Source organism: Vicugna pacos, chromosome 14, assembly GCF_048564905.1.
Source record: "Vicugna pacos chromosome 14, VicPac4, whole genome shotgun sequence".
Classification (NCBI taxonomy): Eukaryota; Metazoa; Chordata; class Mammalia; order Artiodactyla; family Camelidae; genus Vicugna; species Vicugna pacos.
In genome coordinates this window covers 62,743,984-62,763,776 of record NC_133000.1, presented here as the reverse complement: position 1 = coordinate 62,763,776, position 19,793 = coordinate 62,743,984, and the positions used below count along the sequence as shown (strand labels likewise).

The 19,793-nt window shown below is 44.8% G+C and overlaps 1 protein-coding gene across 8 annotated transcripts in view; it reads right to left on the bottom strand.

Moving 5' to 3' along the window:
* Window positions 1–19,793, bottom strand: part of MBNL2 (muscleblind like splicing regulator 2) — a 158,333-nt gene that overhangs the window by 47,891 nt on the left and 90,649 nt on the right. For all 8 annotated transcript variants that reach the window (XM_072976463.1, XM_072976464.1, XM_031684421.2 and 5 more), the window contains one exon: window positions 3,180–3,344. In XM_072976463.1, coding sequence (XP_072832564.1) covers window positions 3,180–3,344 — 165 coding nt within the window. The remainder of the gene's footprint in view (window positions 1–3,179; window positions 3,345–19,793) is intronic.

Genomic DNA, 19,793 nt, shown 5'->3' with positions numbered 1-19,793 from the left:
GCGACAGATTGCAGACAATGCCATAATGTCAAGGTTGCGTGTTCAGGCCTTGCCCCAGTGAAATGGGAAGGCACTGAAGAGTTTCAGGTAAGAGAGTGATAATGATGCCACCGATGTATTCGAAGGATTCCTCTGGTTGCTGTCCGTAGGATACATTGGAATAAAGCAAGAGTGGACACAGATAAAGTATTTTGAAAAAAAGGTTGATGGAGGCTCAGAGGAGGGTGCAGGGAGGTAGAGAAGCAGATGGACTTGAAGATGGATGTGAGAGAATCTGCTCGGTTTTGGTGTGGAACTATTGAGGTGGGAAGGGAGTAGAATAAACATGGGTCCTGAACCTATCAAGTTCCCATGAGAAATTTAAAGGTGACTCTAGTAGGAAGTTGGATATAGGAGCCTGGGGCTGAGAGGAGAGGTCTGAACTGGAAACATGTACTTGCGAGTTCTCAGCCTGTAGATGATTTACAGCCACAGGGATGGATAAGACCGTGAAGGAGAGTGTAGATGAGATGGAGGTCCAGCACTGGGAACATCAACGTACAGCAGCCTCAACATACAAGAGAGGGGAGTGATGGGCAAAGGAGAGGAAGGAATGATCAGAAGGAAAGGGTGTTCTGTGCAGGAGAGATTGATTACGTGTTCCTCAGAGGTTGAACAAATACAATGAAAGCAAAAGTGACCACTGGTTTAGCACTATGGAGGTCACTGGTGAGAAATTTCAGTGGATGGGTTCAGGGTAGACGGGAGGTAGAGGGAGTGGGAAGAAATGTCCATAGCTCTTTAGAGAAGTTTACCTTAGGAGAAAACCTAAAAATGGAGTGGTACTTGCTACTCTCTGTTTATCAATTTATTTGCCTAAAGCAATTTCTGCATATATTAGTGTCCTGTGGCTGGTCTGACAAATTCCCACAAACTTGGTGGCTTAAAACAACATCCATTTATCCTTTCATAGTTCTGGAGGTTGTGAGTCTGAAATCAGTTTCTTTGGGCCAAAATCAAGGTTTTGGCAAGACTGTGCTCCCTCTGGAGGCTCTAGGGAAGAATCTCTTCCTCGTCTCTTCCATCTTCTGGGGCCTGCTGCCATTCCTTGGCTTGTGGCCACATCACTCCAGTCTGCCTCTATGTGCACATTGCCTTTCTTGTCTTCTGTATGTGTCAGCTCTTCCTCTGCCTATCTTAAGAGGTTACTTGTAATTGCATTTAATCCAGAAGAATCTCCCCATCTCAAGCTGCTGAACTTAATCACACCTGCAAAGACCCTGTTTCCTGGCAAGGTGACACGTACACATTCCAGGCACCTCTGAGGGCTATTATCTGTTCTACTACACCGTACTCGGTCACTAAGTCACTCCTCAGACTCTGAAGTTATTTGTTTATAGAATTAATGATTTTTAAGTTTCTCACAGTTTTTTGTTCTAATTTTTCTTGCGATGTAAAGACTTCTATTGAAATCTTTAAGTGTAATATTCACAGAGAAATCATGATTATTATCTTCTAATTAATACTTGAGACAACGCATAAACAGAACTTTCCGAAAAATTCAACGAATAGTTTACAACAGGAATGGAATCTTCTTATGAATATTGCCATTACTGAGCACCAGGGTCAATCCTTACAAATTCTTAATAAGTAAGAAGTGAATGATTATAATGAGGGAGGCATAATGCGCTGTTACCATGTTGATCTAGGTGGTTCTAAATTTATTCTCATAGACGTTACTTAATATATATAACTAAATTATTTTAGCATTTAGGTAATTTAATAAACATTTATCCGTGTGTATCAATAGAACCATAAATTATACATGTGAGTGGTTTTAAACAGGTGCACTTAAATGCCTATATTTGGTGTTAAACGTGTTCAGAACCCTACCTGTGTTGTCCTTGCATCTAGGCTAATCCTTTGGGTGGTATTTATTTACAGTTTCCTCCAAGCAGCCCTTCCTGTCTCATCCGAAATCAGAATTCCCCAGGCCTGAACCTTACTTTGCCCTTTCCATGCGTCTGTCTATACCCCAAAGCCCGTATCTGGTTTATCTTGGGGTCCCTGCACCGGCACGTTCTTTACTCTGAGAACTGCTGGTTCTTGGCTCCTTTGTGCCACCATTCATGAGCAGAAATCTGGAGACAAGCAGAATTGCTAACAGTCTGCCCAGATTCTCTCCCCTCTTCCTGGACCACCCGCAACTTCCCCATCTCATCTCCCTACTGGAAACAAAATAAGAAAATTTAACTCCCTGGTAAGTATCCTTTTCAATTTAGCAGCTTTCAATAACAAAGAATTTTCATACAATAAAGACTGATTTTTAAACAATCATCTTTTGTGTATGTACTTTTTTTTTAACAAAAAAGCAAATTTCACTCACTTCGTGGGCTTTGTTTTTTTTTTTAATTTGCATGTTTTTGACAAATAATTTACAAATGTAAACGAAATCCACTAAAACCAAACATGCACTCCTTTCCCCCAGGGCCTCATTCCTAAAACAGTTTCTAGACCTTTAAGGAAGTACTTTCAAACACTGTGAAGTCAGGGAAAAGTATTACACAATACATATTCATAGACTGGGCGTCACTGCCACACCCTGTGCAGGCCTCTGCGCCAGGAGGCCACAGCGGCTAAGGCAGCCCTCGCGGCCTGCTGTGAGGCTCCCGTGGAGCAGACTCCGGGAAGCGCCCTAGTCAAGATGTCCGAGTTCCAGTCCCAGCCCCTCAGCTTATTAGCTGCATGACATTGGGTCAATCGATTGACTTCTCTGGTTTCTCGTTTTTCCCACCCTTAAAATGATACCATTGCATGAAATTATCTGTTACGTGGCTAAAAATGTTTTAGGCATTGAAACCTCTCCTTTGCGTAGATCATCAATTCATAATACAGTAGAACTATTCCCATTCTAAGATGGTTCAGATATGGAGTTTACTGGTGAGAAAGAGTTGGAGTCACAGAGATTTCCCGGATATTGGTTGGAAATTGTCTTTGCCTATTTCCACGTGCATTTTTCCATTTAAGTAACCTTAACCCACCCCTGCCTCCACTATTTTCAGCATCTATTTAGCTTCAAAGCTATTTGCTTTAATTGTAGCCAAGGAGACCAAGTAGAGGGAGGTCATTTCAGGTCAATGTGGCCTTGCCTGTACCCACACTTTAATCATCAAGCCCCTCACCAGAGGCAGTGTACTCACCACTGGATGAAGTGGGGTTCCTGGAAACATAAATTGCATCTGTTGGGCAAGCATGGCTGCTGCAGTTTTTTGCTGGATCAAATTGTTCCTCCCATTAATTTCGAGCTGAGTTTTTAAATGTGTTGGAGGGTGAAGATACTTGCAGTTCTCTCTTGAACAACGGCCCTGTGTAGGGGGAAAAAAGTTTTGATTTTAGGACTGCTATAAGTAGCTTTCAACTCTGTTGTCAGCCATTTCACAATGACTCCATACATACGAAGGTGTGTGTGTATCCATGTGTGCGCGCATATGTGGAATGTACAACAGAGCTAGAACGTACAAGGAGTGAATCTGGCATAAGATGATTATCAACCTTGCTCAAACCTGTTGACCAGAGAAGCTTCCTGAGGTGCTGTTGTTGCTTTCAATGGATTCTAACTCTGAAAACCGACACCAAAATAATGTGACTGCTGAGAGTAGATTTAGATACTGCTGGCAGCATGGAAGGCAATCAGAGGTGCATATTTATTGTGATGTATCAAAAGGAGGCTTTGAACGTGCTAAACATTGGTTTGTGCATGCTGGAGTGATGATAAAATATGCATAATTATGTGCCAAATTTGTGCAGTGGGGATAGTAATAAGAACTTCTTGAAATGTGTGCTCCAGGTTGGCTGAAGACATCTCAAATCACTGAAGAAGAGGCAGTTCATGGTGATATAGGAGTGGCCATTTCTTAGTAACAGATGCATAGGTGAAAATTCCAGGCATAAATTCAGATAATCACCTGCAATGGATTAGTTTGCTACATGAAAACTGCTGCCCCCTGTCCCCGCCCCACTCTCGTGACAGTTGTGTAAAAATGAATATCATATGACACAGTGAAGATTGTTTACGGCTCAAGTAACATTGGGATGGTAAAGTTGGCAAAATGAAAAAAAATTAATTAGGTGACAGGTGTGCATAAAACCAGTCTCGAAGAGCTACTGCAAATGGAAGAGTTTGTACTGAATTCCCAAGTTTTGAAAACTACCAATTGAGAGAATCATGCTGTTGTGTGAATTATGCAATTTCTGGAGAAAGAAAAGCGAACAGTGTTAACCAGTATGAGGACTGTCAGTCCCTAAAGAATTAGTCTATTTGCAACCAAGAAAAGAGAATATGGGTTTGTTTACCAGATATAAAAGTAATTTTAAAAAGCAAGCTGGGTAGATCTGGGGAAACAAATTTGTTTACAGTCATCCTAATTCTAAACATCTGGAGTTCTCACTCTGCCTCCTGCTAATTTCAGCTGCACTTTTGGCAGCACGGGCTTCCTCTCCAGTGTGAGTCCCCCACCCCCTCCCTGGAGCGGGCAGACAGTGGTCCTGGGCTCAGTCCTGGGGTTCTGTGCTCATCGACCAATGCTGTCCTAAGGCCCCAGGGTTAGCAGCCTGAGAGGCTGAGCCACCCTCTGCAGGGACGACACAGAGGCAGGCACTGGGGACATCAGAAGGCACTGGTCGCATTTGTGCTCAAGTAATTCTGTCACAATAGGCAAGGCCAGCATGTCTCCTTGGTCTCACATTCATACTGAGGATGTTTCATTCAGTTTCCTAATGTATGAAATGGACATCCTAGGTCAAGTATTGGAAGGTCTGTTGTAAAAATACAGGCAACCTGGACCCTGAATTTAAAATAATCCAAATCAAAGCAGTCTAGCAATCTCTCTCTTTCTCTCTCCATCTACTTCTCTCTAGTTTTGGGTGATAAAGTTTTTATCTAAACTTCACTTTGCTCATTGTTTTGTGGTGTCTTAAGACTCCTTCCAGCCCTACCAACTACTTCAGGCACCTTTTATTTTACTTCCCTTTCTGCCTTCCCTTGACAATTGCCTTTGTCTCTGGGTTTGCTAAAATCAAATCTCCAAGAAAGCATTCAGATTGGGCCAGCTCCTACAACCCAGGTGTGTGACCAGTCTCTGGATTGGCTGCTTTTATATCAGGTGCCCAGATACATTGTTATCTATCATGGGAGGTGGTCATGTGATACAGGACACAGCCACTGCCCAGCAGCAGCGTGGGGCACAACTGAACAGAGCAGCATTTCTTGTATAGAGGATGAGTTGTCCCAGGCTCCTCTCTGACAACCTCAACCCAAACTCTGTAAGCACAATCAGTTCACTTGGAAGCTGGCGCTCAGAAAGGCTCATATATACGAGGTACACTTACGGGACGGATGTGGGGCTTTGGGAGAGTGGAATTCCACAGAGCAGAGCTGAAATTTGTGAAACGTCATATAAATTCATATAAATGTCAATTTGATCACTAGTCTTCTAATGTGATGCTTTGTAGCTGCATGTAAGAACTTCGATTAGCCTGGGAAAATGGGGTTTTCTTGCAAATGCCATTATCCCCTGATACAACTGCAGCTCTCAAGGAACTGTATAAACTATTTCCAGCCAACGGAACATGATTCATAACATTGAATTAGGAATTTATTGATGGAACCTTCTTTTTCATGAGAATTACTGTAATTTCCCACTGTCCTTACATGCTTGGAGTAAGGTATATTGATTACCCATGTGCAGACAATTTATACATGATTTTTTCATTTTCTCCTTACAACAGGTCTTACAAACTAGCAAAAGGGCTCAGAAAGATGAAGTAACTTCTCCAAAGTCATATAATTGGTAAGCAGTCAGGGCTGGATTCCAAAAGTAGGTTTATCTGACTCAATTACATCACTATATCAAGCTATTAATTAGCAGTAATTAAAATCCAAGGAGGATGAAAATTTGGCATTATCCTTCATAAAATAATAGAATGCTTAATACAATTTAAAAAATAATAGAATATAGAAGAGGATTTGGGGACGGCAACAGATCATTTGCCTGAGTTTTTCTACCAGTATGGGGAGAGGGAGTCGCTAGGCTCACGGGCTCTGCAGGCAGAAGCCTGGCACGTTACTTGGCTCTGCCCTTTCCTGCCTGTGTAACTGAGAAAATTACTTGCATTTCTTGGCATCAGTTTTTTTCACCTCTGAAAGAAAATTAATGAATTAACTAATTAATGAAAATAATTACTGTGTTTTCCTCTAAGGCCTGTCGCGGGATGAAATGAGCTAATACAGACACAAGGTTTAGAGATATGCCTGGCACGCAAGCACAGAAGTGTTGTTAATATTACCATAGAAAGAAGAAATATTTGTAAATGACATTCTCTTTACAGTAAGTTCAGGATTACAGATTAAGTTGTATTTTGATGGGCTTTTTGATTCTCCCACAAAGTAAATTTTCATTTCAAAACATGATAAAAGCTACTTAATTACACTTACTCAAGTATTTTATATTTAAAATTATTTTTAATTCTACAAGATATTTCTGTACACATTTAAAGAGACAGACCTAGTTCAAGCTAGTATTAATATTTTGAAAGGTGGTGTAGCATTGATGTCTGAGGCATATGAATTCAAGTCCTGGGAAACTCTAGGCAGCAGAATTTTAGTAAGGGATCCTATAGGACTCTCAAATCCTAAAGGAAAAGCTACTGTCAAAATATAACAAGCTATTTGACAAAGTAAACAATTTGTAAGGAAGTTTTTGTTAAGGCGTAAGATTTGTCAGGATATGCGTCAATGCACAAAAACTGCTGATTATCAAGCAAGTTGTCACAACCAAATGGGAGAGGGCAGTGAGCAGAAATGTAAAGCACCTTCGTGTATCGTTCTGAAACAAAACAGAGGTGTCAAAAATAGTCTCCCAATTTTAGTCCAAGAAATAAAGATAAAAATGTCTTGGAAAAGTCTTCCTGTGGCTGCTAGGACCGTTTTGTGTTTTATTTTAACTCTTCCTCCCTTGGTTAAACACTGTTTCCGGAGAGATAAGAGAGGCAGAGTCCAGCCCCTGGAGAAGGGGACTGGCACAGCTTCTGCGAGATGGAGTGGGAGGGAGCCATTCCAGAGTCCTTGTGAAGAACCTTCTAAAGCTGGAAAACAGGAGCCCTGGAGAAGTCCAGACAGACGCACCTACTCCAGGGACTAATGTGGAGACTGCAGCCCCCGGGGGTTCAGCTCACCCTACGTAGGACGCACGAGGTATAGAAACGACAGGTGGTCTGGACCACATTCGCCATTGTTCTTGGTAGATTTCCGGGCGAGGGAAATATATTCATTCACATATATTCGTTGAGCTCCTCCTGAGTGCCAGACGTTGCACCAAGTGCTAGTTAACTAAAGGTGAGCAAACACGAGATACGCTGACCCCTTCCTGAAGCCTGCAGTCTAGTGGGGAAGACAGACATTAGCCAAATAATGACACGGATACATGTATAATTACAAATTGGGGAATGTGTTCTGGAGGCGAACACTGAGAGAGAATGGTGGGAAAGGGTCAGAACTGAGACGGGGGCAGGAGGTGGGTCAGGGAAGGGCTCTCAGAAGTAACATTTAAACTGAGACTTAAAGGATAAGAAGGAACTTGGCAAGGGAGTGAGTGGTAGGTGAAATGTGTGTGTCTGTGTAGGGGGTAGAATACAAAATGAGAGTAAGAGGAAGAGGATGTGCTAGAAGAATGTACCATCTGGGGACCTTCATGAAGTTTCTCAAGGCTGGAATACAGAAGGGGGTGTGGGCTGGAGTCGGGGATGATAAGCGATAAAACACGAAGAAGTAGACCGGAACCAGATAATAAAGGACTCAGATTTGTGCTTTAAAATCCAAATATAAAATTCTTACCCCGATTGTTAAATTTTTTAGCTCTATTTTTGTTACAGTTTGCATTGTTTGGAATCTGCTTATTTAAAAACAATAACAGAATTCTGTTGTAGTTTACATAGGATTTGTGCAGTTCATTCTACCTCCCAAAATAATCTCTACTCTAGGAACATTTAGTTTAGGGAGGAGGATGGTTAGAAGCAAGTAAGAATTTCAAGCTGAATTAAGTTTATTAAAAGAAGCGACCATGAAAGATTCTAATACAGAATACTCATGTTGGTTCTCAACAGGATGAAGAAAGATGCTAAATTGCTGTAATATGTACTTGGCAGAACAACAGATCGGAGCTATTACAATTACATGGTCATTACATTACACGACATGGGAGAGAATAAACGCAGCTTTGGCTAGGAAAAGATTTCAGAAGCAGGTTGGTGTGAGAAAGAAAAAGCATAATTGGAAAATGAGATTTTTCTAATTGCTTATTTTAAAACAAGTAACTTTTAGAATCTTTTCCTAGTATGCTCCTAATTGAAAAAGTCAATCAGAGAGAGTATGGAAGCAAAAAAGAAAACAGACAATTAGGAGACTGTTAAAGGGATTGCCAATAGGAGTTTCTGCCCTTAGGAATAGCTAACAGACAACTATATCCCATTAGTTTTCCATGGGAAAAGCAATGGATTTTGTATGATCTGTAATTCCAGCTGACACTAGGCCCTTGACGTATTACTCAGGGATAATTTGAATTGTTTCTTGGTGAGGGCCAGGCCATTGATCTGCAGATTCTAAAAATGCCCTTTTGGGAGTTTTCAAGGGAACAGACCAGACTCTGGAGTGGAGCACGCCAGCTCTGAGACTGGGGGCAGGGAGCGTGGGCTCCCACAGCGGCCTGCAGGGACACTCTGGGCCCAGGGGCCTGCTCTGGATTCCATGGAAGCCATGGAAGAACCTCTCAGAGTCCCTTGCATTCCACATGCGTGCAACCAAGTTAGCAAAATCCTGATGCCACGATGAATGCTCTCATCCTGGAGTTAATATTCCTGAAACTTGTTCTATCTTGAAACTTTGCCGGGAGAAGCAGTCTAAACTACTGGTCAAGGGAACGGTCTCTGGAACTGGACTACTTAGGCTCAAAGTCCGGCTCTGCTGTTCTTGCCATGGGACCTTGTGGCCTCCAGTTGCCACATCTGTAAAATGGGGCTAACAGCAGTTCCCAGCTTGTAGACTTTTGGTAACGATTAAGAGTTCATGCACGTAAAGTGTTTGAACAGTTCCTGGCATGCCGTAAGCCCTCTAAAGTTTTTATTATCATTATCATCATCCTCAATATTACTATTGCTGACATTTTCCCTGCACAGTAGATAAAAACACATGGGATTAAATCAACCTCCCTGATACTCGCTCAGTTTCTCTATCACGGTGCTCCTCTCTGGCCTGTCTACAAGGTCTTTAACACTTTATTATTCTTGTTCTCACAACCAGTGCCAACACTGGCCATTTCTCCCTTCAGAAGAGCCTTGTATCTGTTTTTCTTTGATATCTTTCCTGCTGAAACTTCTCAGGGCTGATTAACATGGCGTGACTAACCTAGAGTGTAGAGCAGCTACGCATTATAGTCGGAAAATCCTGGAATTCTGGTTGGGGCTTTATCTCGAAATGGTTAGGTGAACTTTTATAAATAATTTACAATAGTCCATGCCTCAATTTTCTCATCTGTCAAATGGGAATGATCACATTCCCATATCTCAACTCCTTCTAATGGCTGTGAGAGCTTGAGAGACAACCAGAGTTGCTCTGAAAAAGTCATACTTTGCTATACATTGTTGACTCCACACCTAATTCCCCCTCGAATGTTCCTTATCTAGTAAAAGGAGAATGCCACATAACCTAACTGTTACAGTAAAAAGTGACACCAGGGGCATATGTTGGCAACAGTCCCAATACGTTCTGAGAATTGTGAGAAGTCTGTGACAGACGAGGCATGAAGCGCATCAGCAGAAGTGGCAAATTAAGTCAAAATCGATTAAGTCTAGGAGGATTTATTAAGTACCGACAGTGTACACAGCTTGCAAGTGGAAAATTCAATCAGGTAGACCACTGCTTTGGTCCTTGTGACATGTAAGTCATTTAGCAGACGTTTCGAAGTGATTAAACTGGCGGGTGAATCAGATGCTCACAACCTCAGTGTCCCTACAGTTTCAAAATCTCTCAAGGTTTTTGAAAGTGGGAATAAAATTAAGACCTAGATTTGAGCAGGTGAGCAGATTTATATTGGTTCATCATTTTTATGGGTCTAAGTCAGGTGCAACGGCCAAGTTTAACATTTGGCATGAACCTTCTTCTCCTTTTCCAGCACATTTCCAGAAGGATGTGGGCAAGTAAAAGTGCAGGGGAATAAAATGGTTATTTACACCAGGGCTTAATTCATAACATTAACTATGGGACTGAAATAGCTCTCCTCTAAGGCAAGTGAGAGATTAGCCCTTCAGGCTTCTTTTGAATTTAAATAAACTAACTGAACTACATGAGCTTCTTGTATTATTAGTTCCAACTACATAACACAGCAAATAAAATGCAACCACATAAAGGCATCAGAGTTAGAAGAAACTCTAGATTTGGGGAATCACTCCAAGCCAGTGACAACCAGAAGTCCCATCAAAATGAACAACTGCCCATATCACCAATATTATGTATGAATTTATAATAAACGCTTTCTGTTTATTAGTAACTTAGTTCAATTTATACCACACTCCATCCCTTATAGTCTATATATGCTATACTCTTTTGCTAAATAGCATAAAATATCATACTGATTAAAGACAGATAAAAGGGGAACGTTTACAAACTTCTCTTTTCTTGAGCGTTTTTCTCTTTTGCTTCCACAATACGGAAGCAACGTGCAGGACAACATAAGGAAGATTGGAGAAGCAGCCGGATGTGTAAACGAGGGAAAAATCACAGATGCTGACAGGCAGTTACCAACACCTCCGATTTTACTCACCGCCAATCACTGCACAACTGAATTTAGGGGAGGATAAGGAGAAGGGTGAGTCAGGCAGTGTAGATGGCACAGGTCACAATGGGAACCGTAGTTTAGTTTGCATTTCTCCCCACAAAGTCACACGAGCAGGCGTAATGTATCTTCCCACATCCTGCCCTGGACTGTGGAGCTGAGGCTGGTGCTTGCACCTTCCTTACGGCAAACTGCAAATGCCTCCGAGTCTGCCCATTTTTCTGTTAGGGCTGCCTGTTAACCTGGGAGAGGCTGGAAAACCTTGGGGCCATCACCGGTGCTTTGGGAGCAGACGTGGGACTCATATTTATCGTGCCAAGGCAGCTGCCCTCTTGCTTCACGCACTTGGCATGTGCCATTGAGAGCTAACCTGTGACCATTTTAAGTAGGAGAAACGTATAAATTAATAAGTGGGGAGGAGAGGCAAAAAAGGTGAATTGTTTGTAGTTTGTCATTTCAAAACGTGTTTAAATGTTTTTTTTAAATGCATTTTGGCTGCCTGGGCAGTTTAATTAATTAATTAACATTAAGACTCAAGTTTGTTTTTTCATGTACACTTAAAAACATACTAAGCATCGCTCCTTCCTCTGATTCTCCAATTATGTGAAGAAGGCTTTTTCATTGTTTTTCTCCTCGACTTCTGTCCTTTCCTCTGTCCTTGAGCCTGGGCAGTTTAAGTTTCTCACACTGCTGTGTTCTATGATTGGAAAGAGCCATTTGCCAGTTTCACTGAGGGCCCAAGCCCTGTCATTACTAATAAGGCTTAGCCATCCTGTTGACTGTATGTTAACTGAAAATGTGCCCGTTAAGGGAAATCAATGAGGCCAAAAATAGTCCCTCTGGTTTCCAGAGATGTAAGGAAACTAATTTCTAGGCATCAGATGCTTCATTCAAAAATAACTGTGTTTAACTAAATGATAAATGTCTTCTGAGTCACAGAGGTACACTGGTTAGTGTGGATGGTGGCAATACGTCAACATAACACAAAACTGGGCTGGTCCTTGTTTGATTTTTGGAGCGTCTAGATTTCCTGGCATCAGATTCATAAATGTGTGCATCGCCATGGCTGTGGGTGAAACAGAAACTCTTATGAAATATTACCATCACAGCATTAGGATATTTCCTGTGGGGAAGGCAGGCCTTTCTGGTCTATGTCTCATGCTTTTCCTCAAAGCCCACAAGACAGGGACCCTCACAGAGTGGGCATTCAGTGCATGTTATCCAATGACTGTCCTCCTTTCTCTCCTCCAGCAAATCTCATTGAGCCCCATCACATGCCAAGTCCTGTGATATCAAATGTGCAATCAAAACACAGAGTGAGTGAATTCAGGGCTCTGTGTGAATACGTTGCAGGGAATTCTTACCTAGTTTAGGGGCCAGAGATGACTCTGGAGGAAGGGACATATCACATTTAGACTAAGATCTTTATTGGATTATTTAGTTGGGTATATGTGGAGGTAAGTGGGTGAGAAGTAAGGGTTGGCAATTGGGAAAATTAAAACAAGCCAAGCTAATTCACAACCACTCTGTGGAGGTCGAATTCCCGAAGCCTTATAAAGGCCTTCACACAGCACCTGTAACAAAGTAAATGCTTAGGAAACACTGGCTACTATTTTTATGATCATCAGTTGATCTGTATGATCAAAAGCTGGTCATTTTCCAAATAAGTAAAACCTATCCAAAGACACAAACCTGATGATACACCTTCTGTTATCGTCTAGTCTCTTTCAGTCTGATTTGAAAACCATGTTGTACATTGCCTACCCCAACAGAGGACTTCCTGGAATTTAGACACAGGTAGACAATTAGCTTTCAAGTCTGACATTTAGTGGGTCGGAATACTTCTGTTCCACCTAGAAAACAGTCACTGTCCCACACCAGTCGAGGGTCAGGTGTTTTCCCCACTTCTTGGTCACTTTATGCCCCTCCCCCAAATTCTTCCACCTCTCCCTCCTGGATCCCAGGAATGAAAGAGTTAAATCTAGCACAGCAGATGGAGTGGGGTGTGGGGGGTGGTGCTCCCTGACCTAGCTTTGGTGCATTCTGATTGGTTGCTGCCCACTTGGGAGGAATTTATATTAAAATATTTTACATCTCACACCTGATTATAAATATACTTGTGACAAAATCAAAGTGCCCTGGTTGTTCGTTGGTATGTAGCTGGGAAGGCTTCCAGGAAGAGGTGGGAGAAGGGGTGGGCGAACTATGGAGAAGGGTGTTGGGAAGCGATGAGCAGGAAGGGGAGGAAAAGGTCGGGGTGGGGGGGAGGGAACAGTGGGAACATCGGGAAAACAGGGATGTTGGGGTGAAGAAGCACTGGAAGGAGATGGAAGGGTAGAGCGTCCTGTTCCGAGCGCATTCATTTTTAGTAACAAAGAAAAGCACATTCCTCTCCGTCTGGTTTGGATTACTTGCTGGCTTGGGGCTGACCTGCAAACTGAGCTGCAGCAGGAGGACGCCACACTGGGTTCAGGACGCACAGCCTGGGGAGGAGGGGACATGGCCCCTGCACGGCGGGGGGAGGGGAAGCCAAGCAGGTTACAGAGAAGAGGGAGGGCTCATTGCATCCAGCTCCTGAGGGCAGGAGCCACAGTTGTCTGTTCCTTTAGTCATTCAACAAACTTTGTGGAGCATCTGTTCTAGGCCAGAAACTGGGATGGAACTGCACACAGGGTACTGAGATGTGATCCTACCCTCAGCAAAAATAGCTAAGACTTATATAATAGTGCACGCATCCTGGACCAGGCAGTTTCTAAGTGCTTTTGGTAAATCACACTCTAATCTTCAATAAAAGTGCTTAACAGAGGGACTGTTAATATTCTCATTTTATGGGATAAAAGGGAGGCACAGAGAGGGGAAGTAACTTCCCGAGCCATCCAGGTAGTCAGCGGCAGCGCTGGGCGTTCGAGCCGGGCTGGATTGCAGTCTGTGCCGTTGTCCCTCTGAAGAGCTATTTTTAAGAAACTTGAAATCCAATGGAACAGTCCTATTCTACCTTCAGAAGCATTCTCACACGCAGTATCTTATTACAGCTTCACAGCGTTCCTGGAATCTATTACTCCAATTTAGAAGTAAGGAAATGAAGCTCAGCAAGATTTGCAGACACTTTTCAAGGCCATGTTGTTCAAGCCAGCCAGGCTACATCCTGGTCCCCATTACTAAAAACAGTGCCCTCTCTCACCCCTTGCTGTCAGTGGGGGAAGCTATGGGGTAACAGATTTTTGGCTCAACATACAAAAGATCTGTTTTAGAACAGAATGGGCAGCCGTGTGTAATAATGAACATGAGGGAGGTGACTGACACCGGACGGCCAAGCTCTGGGTGGAATTACGTCTTCCTGCAAAGGTGTGTTGATGTCTTAAGCCCTGGCTCCTTGGAATGCGCCCTCATTTGGAGACAGGCCTTAAGAGAGGTGATCAGGGTAGGACGAGGTTATCCAGGTGGGCTCTAATCCAAAGTGACTGGCGTCCTTACAGAAAGGGGAAATTCAGGCGCAGGGACAGCATGCACAGAGGTAAGACAATGTGAAGACGACTCTCTCTAAGCCAGGGAAACTGTGAGGCTGCCAGAGGCTGGGAGAGAGGCCTGGAGTAGTTCCTCCCCTAGACCTTCAGAGGAACGATGGCCATGCTGGCATCTTGGTTTCAGATTCCAGCTTCCAAAACTGGGACCGAGTGAATTTCTGGTGTTCTAAGCCACCTGGTCTGTGGTACTTGTTACAGCAGCCCTGGGGAACGGGCACAGTCAACTGTAAGAAATACTGGACGATGTATTTTCTCATGAGATTGGTGGCCACACTAGCAAAACACTACGCTGTCTTCTAACACAAAGATCTGGCTCTGCAAATGGTTGTTCTCATCTTTTTCATGAACTCAGGTAACAAGATCCCCTTGTCTTATCAAAAACAAACTACGACAACTCCCAAGTCCTTAACAAGTACAGTGATTTTTCTGCAAATGAAACCAGTCAGCTTAAACGCTATCAGATTTTTCATATGGGAGATTTAATAGGAGAGATTTATTTTCGTAAAAGACAAAATGTTTCACTAAAGAACTTATTGGTAATGCATAAAGGCCTACTGAGTCTCTGAAGATCCATTTTCAAAGAGAAATGTTGGGATAATTTTTATATCCTGATTACAGAGAAAGACTTGATAAAAATTGTCCTTGATATTAAAACGGCATGGAAGAGGCGGATGCAGGGGGGATGGGGTGGGGGTGGGGAATTGTTCAGTCAAGCAGGGGGGAAGTCAAAGAAAACGTGTAAATTTGGCCAGCATTTTGAAGTTGCTTTTAAAAAGGTTAATACGCGTTTCTGTGAAGCGAGGCCACCTTCACAGGCACTTTGATGCACCAAGGGACACTCAGAGAGGAGAGGGTGCAGAGAAGAGGCCTGTGGTGTTCAGCCCAGGTCTCCCCTGCTCCCACTCTTCTGACCACATCACTCATTCGTTCTCTCCCAGGTTCGTTCCGAGGACAAGTCCCAAACTGAGGCTGGGTGTTTGCCCCTGGCTGATAGCAACTCAGTGTCCCTGTTTTGATGGCTAGATGACTGCTTTGTCCCACTTCCCAACGTTCTGCTTTCCCCTTCACCTTCCTCACCCACTGGGTTTGCCCACTGGGTACCACAGGGCTTCTCTCTTCACCTCCAAGTTCAAGGTCGGAGAAACTGCCTTCCCCCAACCCCCCACCCCAGGCTCCTTCCTTGGGCCAGAGCTCTGCTTGGCCTCTGCATCTGGAAAACCCTGCCCACAGCCTGGGCCCTGTGATCCACTGGGGAGACAGCTGTTGTCCACGTACAGACCCACTGAGGGTCATCTACCTGGACTGGCCCCGACTGTCACCCGTGAGAAAACAGATGAGACCTAGCGAGATTAACCATCTTGTCCCAGGTCATACAAGGAGCAAGAGGAAGAACCAGGACTCCAGATCCACTGCTCTTAATCACTGAGCTTCTTTCAATGTTCATCTACCTGTAAAAATGATGTTTACTGATAGCTGTGACATGCCAAGTATGGTGCCAAGGGCTTTACAGGAATAATCTTGTTAGTGTTCATTACTCCAAGCCTCTGGAGTAAATCTTATTTTTATCCCCATTTTGCAGATGTGGAAACCAAGGCTCAGAGAGGTTAAGTAACCTCCCCAAGGTCACACAGAGAGTAAGGGGAAGATCCGAGATTTGAACCTACCAGTCCTGGCTCAGTCAAAACGTCCAAGCTCTGAGAATATAAATCCTTAATTCCTACAATATAGCCTGGTACTATGTCAGGCCCAAGCGGATACAACGATGAAAAATAAAGTGTGCCTAACTTTAACAAGCTCTAGATACCTAGGTCGGCAATGCATGTGCCCGTGAATAGAAGAGAGCGGAGAAACCATAGCAATAAGTAGTACTTAAGTCTCACATTAGCTGGAAGGGTCCATGCAATGCTTCATAAATCATACTCTTTTACAATCCAATTAAAGTGACCGAGCACATTTTACGAATATGGTTGAATTCTAACACATCGAACTAGTAACTGAAGGGAACAACCGAGGTAGGCTGCTCCCAGCACACCTCCAGCTATTAGGGCAGAAGGAGGCACCACCCACAGCCCCAGGGCCTGCCCTGTTCGGGGCAGATCACAAGCTTCCAAAATCTGCAAGTGAGGCAGCTGGATTCCAGGGAGATCAGCGGATTGTGCAAATGTCAGACCACAGTTTCAGAATAATGTGCGGGGGCTCGAGGCCTACATCTGCGCTTCGCGTATTGAAAAGGCTTAAAGCCCCACATGTGGGCAGCTTCCCGGGAAGAGTCGGGTGCAGGGTCGGGCATCTCTTCCTCCTCGAGACGACCCTAGCAGAACCGTCTGCCAGTCCTGTCATGTCCGAGTCTGGCGCTTTGTGGGACCCGCTGGGAGGGCATGGGGTTTGGAACTGTTTTCACAGGACTGGGACTTAGTTCATTTTTACCTGCTCATTTTCACCTGGTTGCCTCTGTGATCTGTAAGGACAGTGGAGCAGGGGGAGGCAGACAGCCCCCGGCTCTGGGGCGCGGCCACTCTCACAGGACCGCACGGGACTGAACCCACGGCTTGCGCCTCACCTCTCACAAAACCCCGCACCTCCGCGTGGAGTCACCTGGCCCTGGATACACACCCACTCCAACTCCCGCACCCCTCCTTTCCATCCCACTGCCTCCGTCGATGTGGCCGGATGCCGACACTGGGCCCCTCACCCGCCTCCCTTCCTGCAGTGCTCTGACCGTCTCTCACTCTTGCATGTCTACTGCGTGCCAGGAAATGCTCTAGGAACACAGGCTGTGTCAGTCACACAACTCACAAACCCCCTGTCCTCATGGAGCTCAGTTCCAGGTAGGGCAGACAGGCAGTGAGCTGTGCAGATTGCAGAGGAGGAAGTTACGGAGTCGAATGCGTCAAGTTCTATGGGGAAAACGAGGGAGGGAAGTAGGATGGGGAGGACTGGAGGGGGTTGGGCTGCCCTGTGAGACTCAGCAGGCAGGGTCAGCCTTCCTGAGAAGGTAATTTTGGAGCAAAGATTGAAGGAGGTGGAGAGGTGGGCCCGGCCTGTGTTTCAGGTATGGAGAACAACCAGCATAAAGGCCCCAAGGAGGCAGCGTGCCCGGCGTGGCTGAGGCCAGTGCACCTGGCTGGGCAGCAGGAGCCCAGCGCCTCTGGGCACCTGGAGGCTGGGCAGAGCTGACAAGGAGGGCAGAGAGCAACAGAACTTTGGTCCCGCAGGGCTCTGTGGGCCACTGTAAGGGCTTCATGTACTTGGAAGGAAGTGGGGATTTTGAGCAGAGGAGTGACACGATCTGCCTGATCCTTTAGGAGAGTCACCCTGGCTGTCGTGTTGAGAATAGACAGTGGGGACCAAATAGGCACAGTGAGACTGGTTAGGCTGTGAGGTGGTGAGAAGTGCTGGCTTCTGGTGAGATTCTGAAGGCAGATCCATCAGGATTTCCTATAGATTATCAGGGTATGGGAGTGTGAAAGAGATCAGTCAAGGAGGAGACTGGGTTTGGGACCTGAGCCACCGGAAAGGGGGAATTGACATCAACTGAGATGCAGAAGGCACGGCTCAAGCAGGGGAAACAGCCGGAGTTGTGTTTTGGACATGCTGAGTTTGAGAGCTTATAACATGTCGAAGCAGGGGTGTCAGGTAGGCACCTGGATGTAGGAATCTCAAGTTCGAGAGAGAGGTGTGGTGCAGAGACGGCCGTGAGGAAGGCCTGGGCACGTGAAAGGTGCTGATGGCCACGAACAAACCTCGTCAGTTATGGCCCGGGGCGCATCACACTCCCACAGAGCCTCGTGGAACGCCACTTCTTCCTGAGTCACGTCCAGGTGCCCTTATCTGTGCGCCAGGCTCCCCTGCTGCAGAGAGCGAACTTCCTTTCTGGTCTCACCCCCGCTGTTCTCTTTTCATGCAACCGAGAGCCAAGTCCAGTTGCAGCTGGGACACCCGAGGCTGCTGCCTCCCTGCCTCCTCTATGACCTTGTCCAAGCCACGTCCATTCATCTGTCTTCTTAGCCTTTTCACATCGTCCAAATCCCACTTGCCTTCCAGGGCCCAGGCGAACCGACCTTGCTCCACGTAAATCCCCCTCCAGCCCCGCTCCACTCTTGAGCAAGCAGCCTGGCCGTCCCTGGACCTCTCGGCCATGCACGACACCTGATGCCCGTTCTTATCATCCAGGCTGTCGGGACTCAGTCTCAGGCCTTGATTGTAAGTTGCTCCTGAGCAGAAGCTCTCTCGTTGGCCTCAGAATAGCCACAACGGAGAGCACAGTGCCTGGCGGAGCAGGTGCACCACCAATGTTTGCTTAACAGAAACCTTGCAGAGACATAGATTTTGCAAGCCAAGACCTTTGTAAACCTTGAGGGATGGATCGGAGGAGAGGGAAACAAATGTAACTTGAAGATGATTTCGCTGATTTAGAGGCTATTTTGTCCCACTTAAGGATCCTTAAATAGTACAAATACATACCAGAATCTAACAGAAGTGTACATAGTAGGGCTTTTTTTTCTATAAGGACAAAAACACTATTACAAGGAGTTTTAAAATGACTCAGTGTGTTCCCTAAAATGATAATACCAACAACTATGTGAATTCTTACTTTTACCAATAAGGCAAACCATACAAATTAATGTAAATGACTTACATATATAAAAATTTTCATGAAGGTTTGCTCTATGGCAGACGTTTTATGTACATTGACCCTGATTCTCACAATGACCCTGGTACTTTGTATCATTATCTTCCTGTTACATAGTGAATGAATTGAGAGCGATAATTCACCTACATCACATAGCTTGTTGGTGTTCACAGAGCTTGTTGGTGGTAAAGTCAGGATTCTAATCTAATTGCCTCAAAAGCCAAGGGCAAAACTCCTTGCACCCAGTCATCTGATCTCCTCCCCTCCACCTGGAAGCCCTTAGATGTAGAGTTGTGGACCTCAGTGTCCAAGCTGCTGATTGTCTCGGAAGAGGAAAAATATCACGGCATGATGCTTCCAATAATCAGGTTCTTAGAATTCACCACCACTGCCAGATATTCATTCACTCAATGCCTATCTCATGAGTATCACCTGTGTGGCTGGCACTGTTCTCAGCGCTGGAGAAAAACAGGCAAAAGTCCCTGCCCTCATGGAGTTTTCATTTAATGGGGGAAGACAGATGCTGAACAAGACCAGTAAGTAAAATATATAGTGAGTATGATGGTGATAATTGTTGTTGAGAAAAGTAAATCTAAGGTAGGCAGGAAGCGTGTGGCTGGGGAACTCTGCAGTTATTCATAGAGTGACTGAAGGAGGCCTTAATGAGAAGATGCCAGTTGAGGCCTGACAGTGGCAGGGGAACAAGTCTGGCAGATTCTGGTAAGAGGAGACAGGAAGTGCAATGGTCCAGAGACAGGAGTGTGCCTGGAGTAT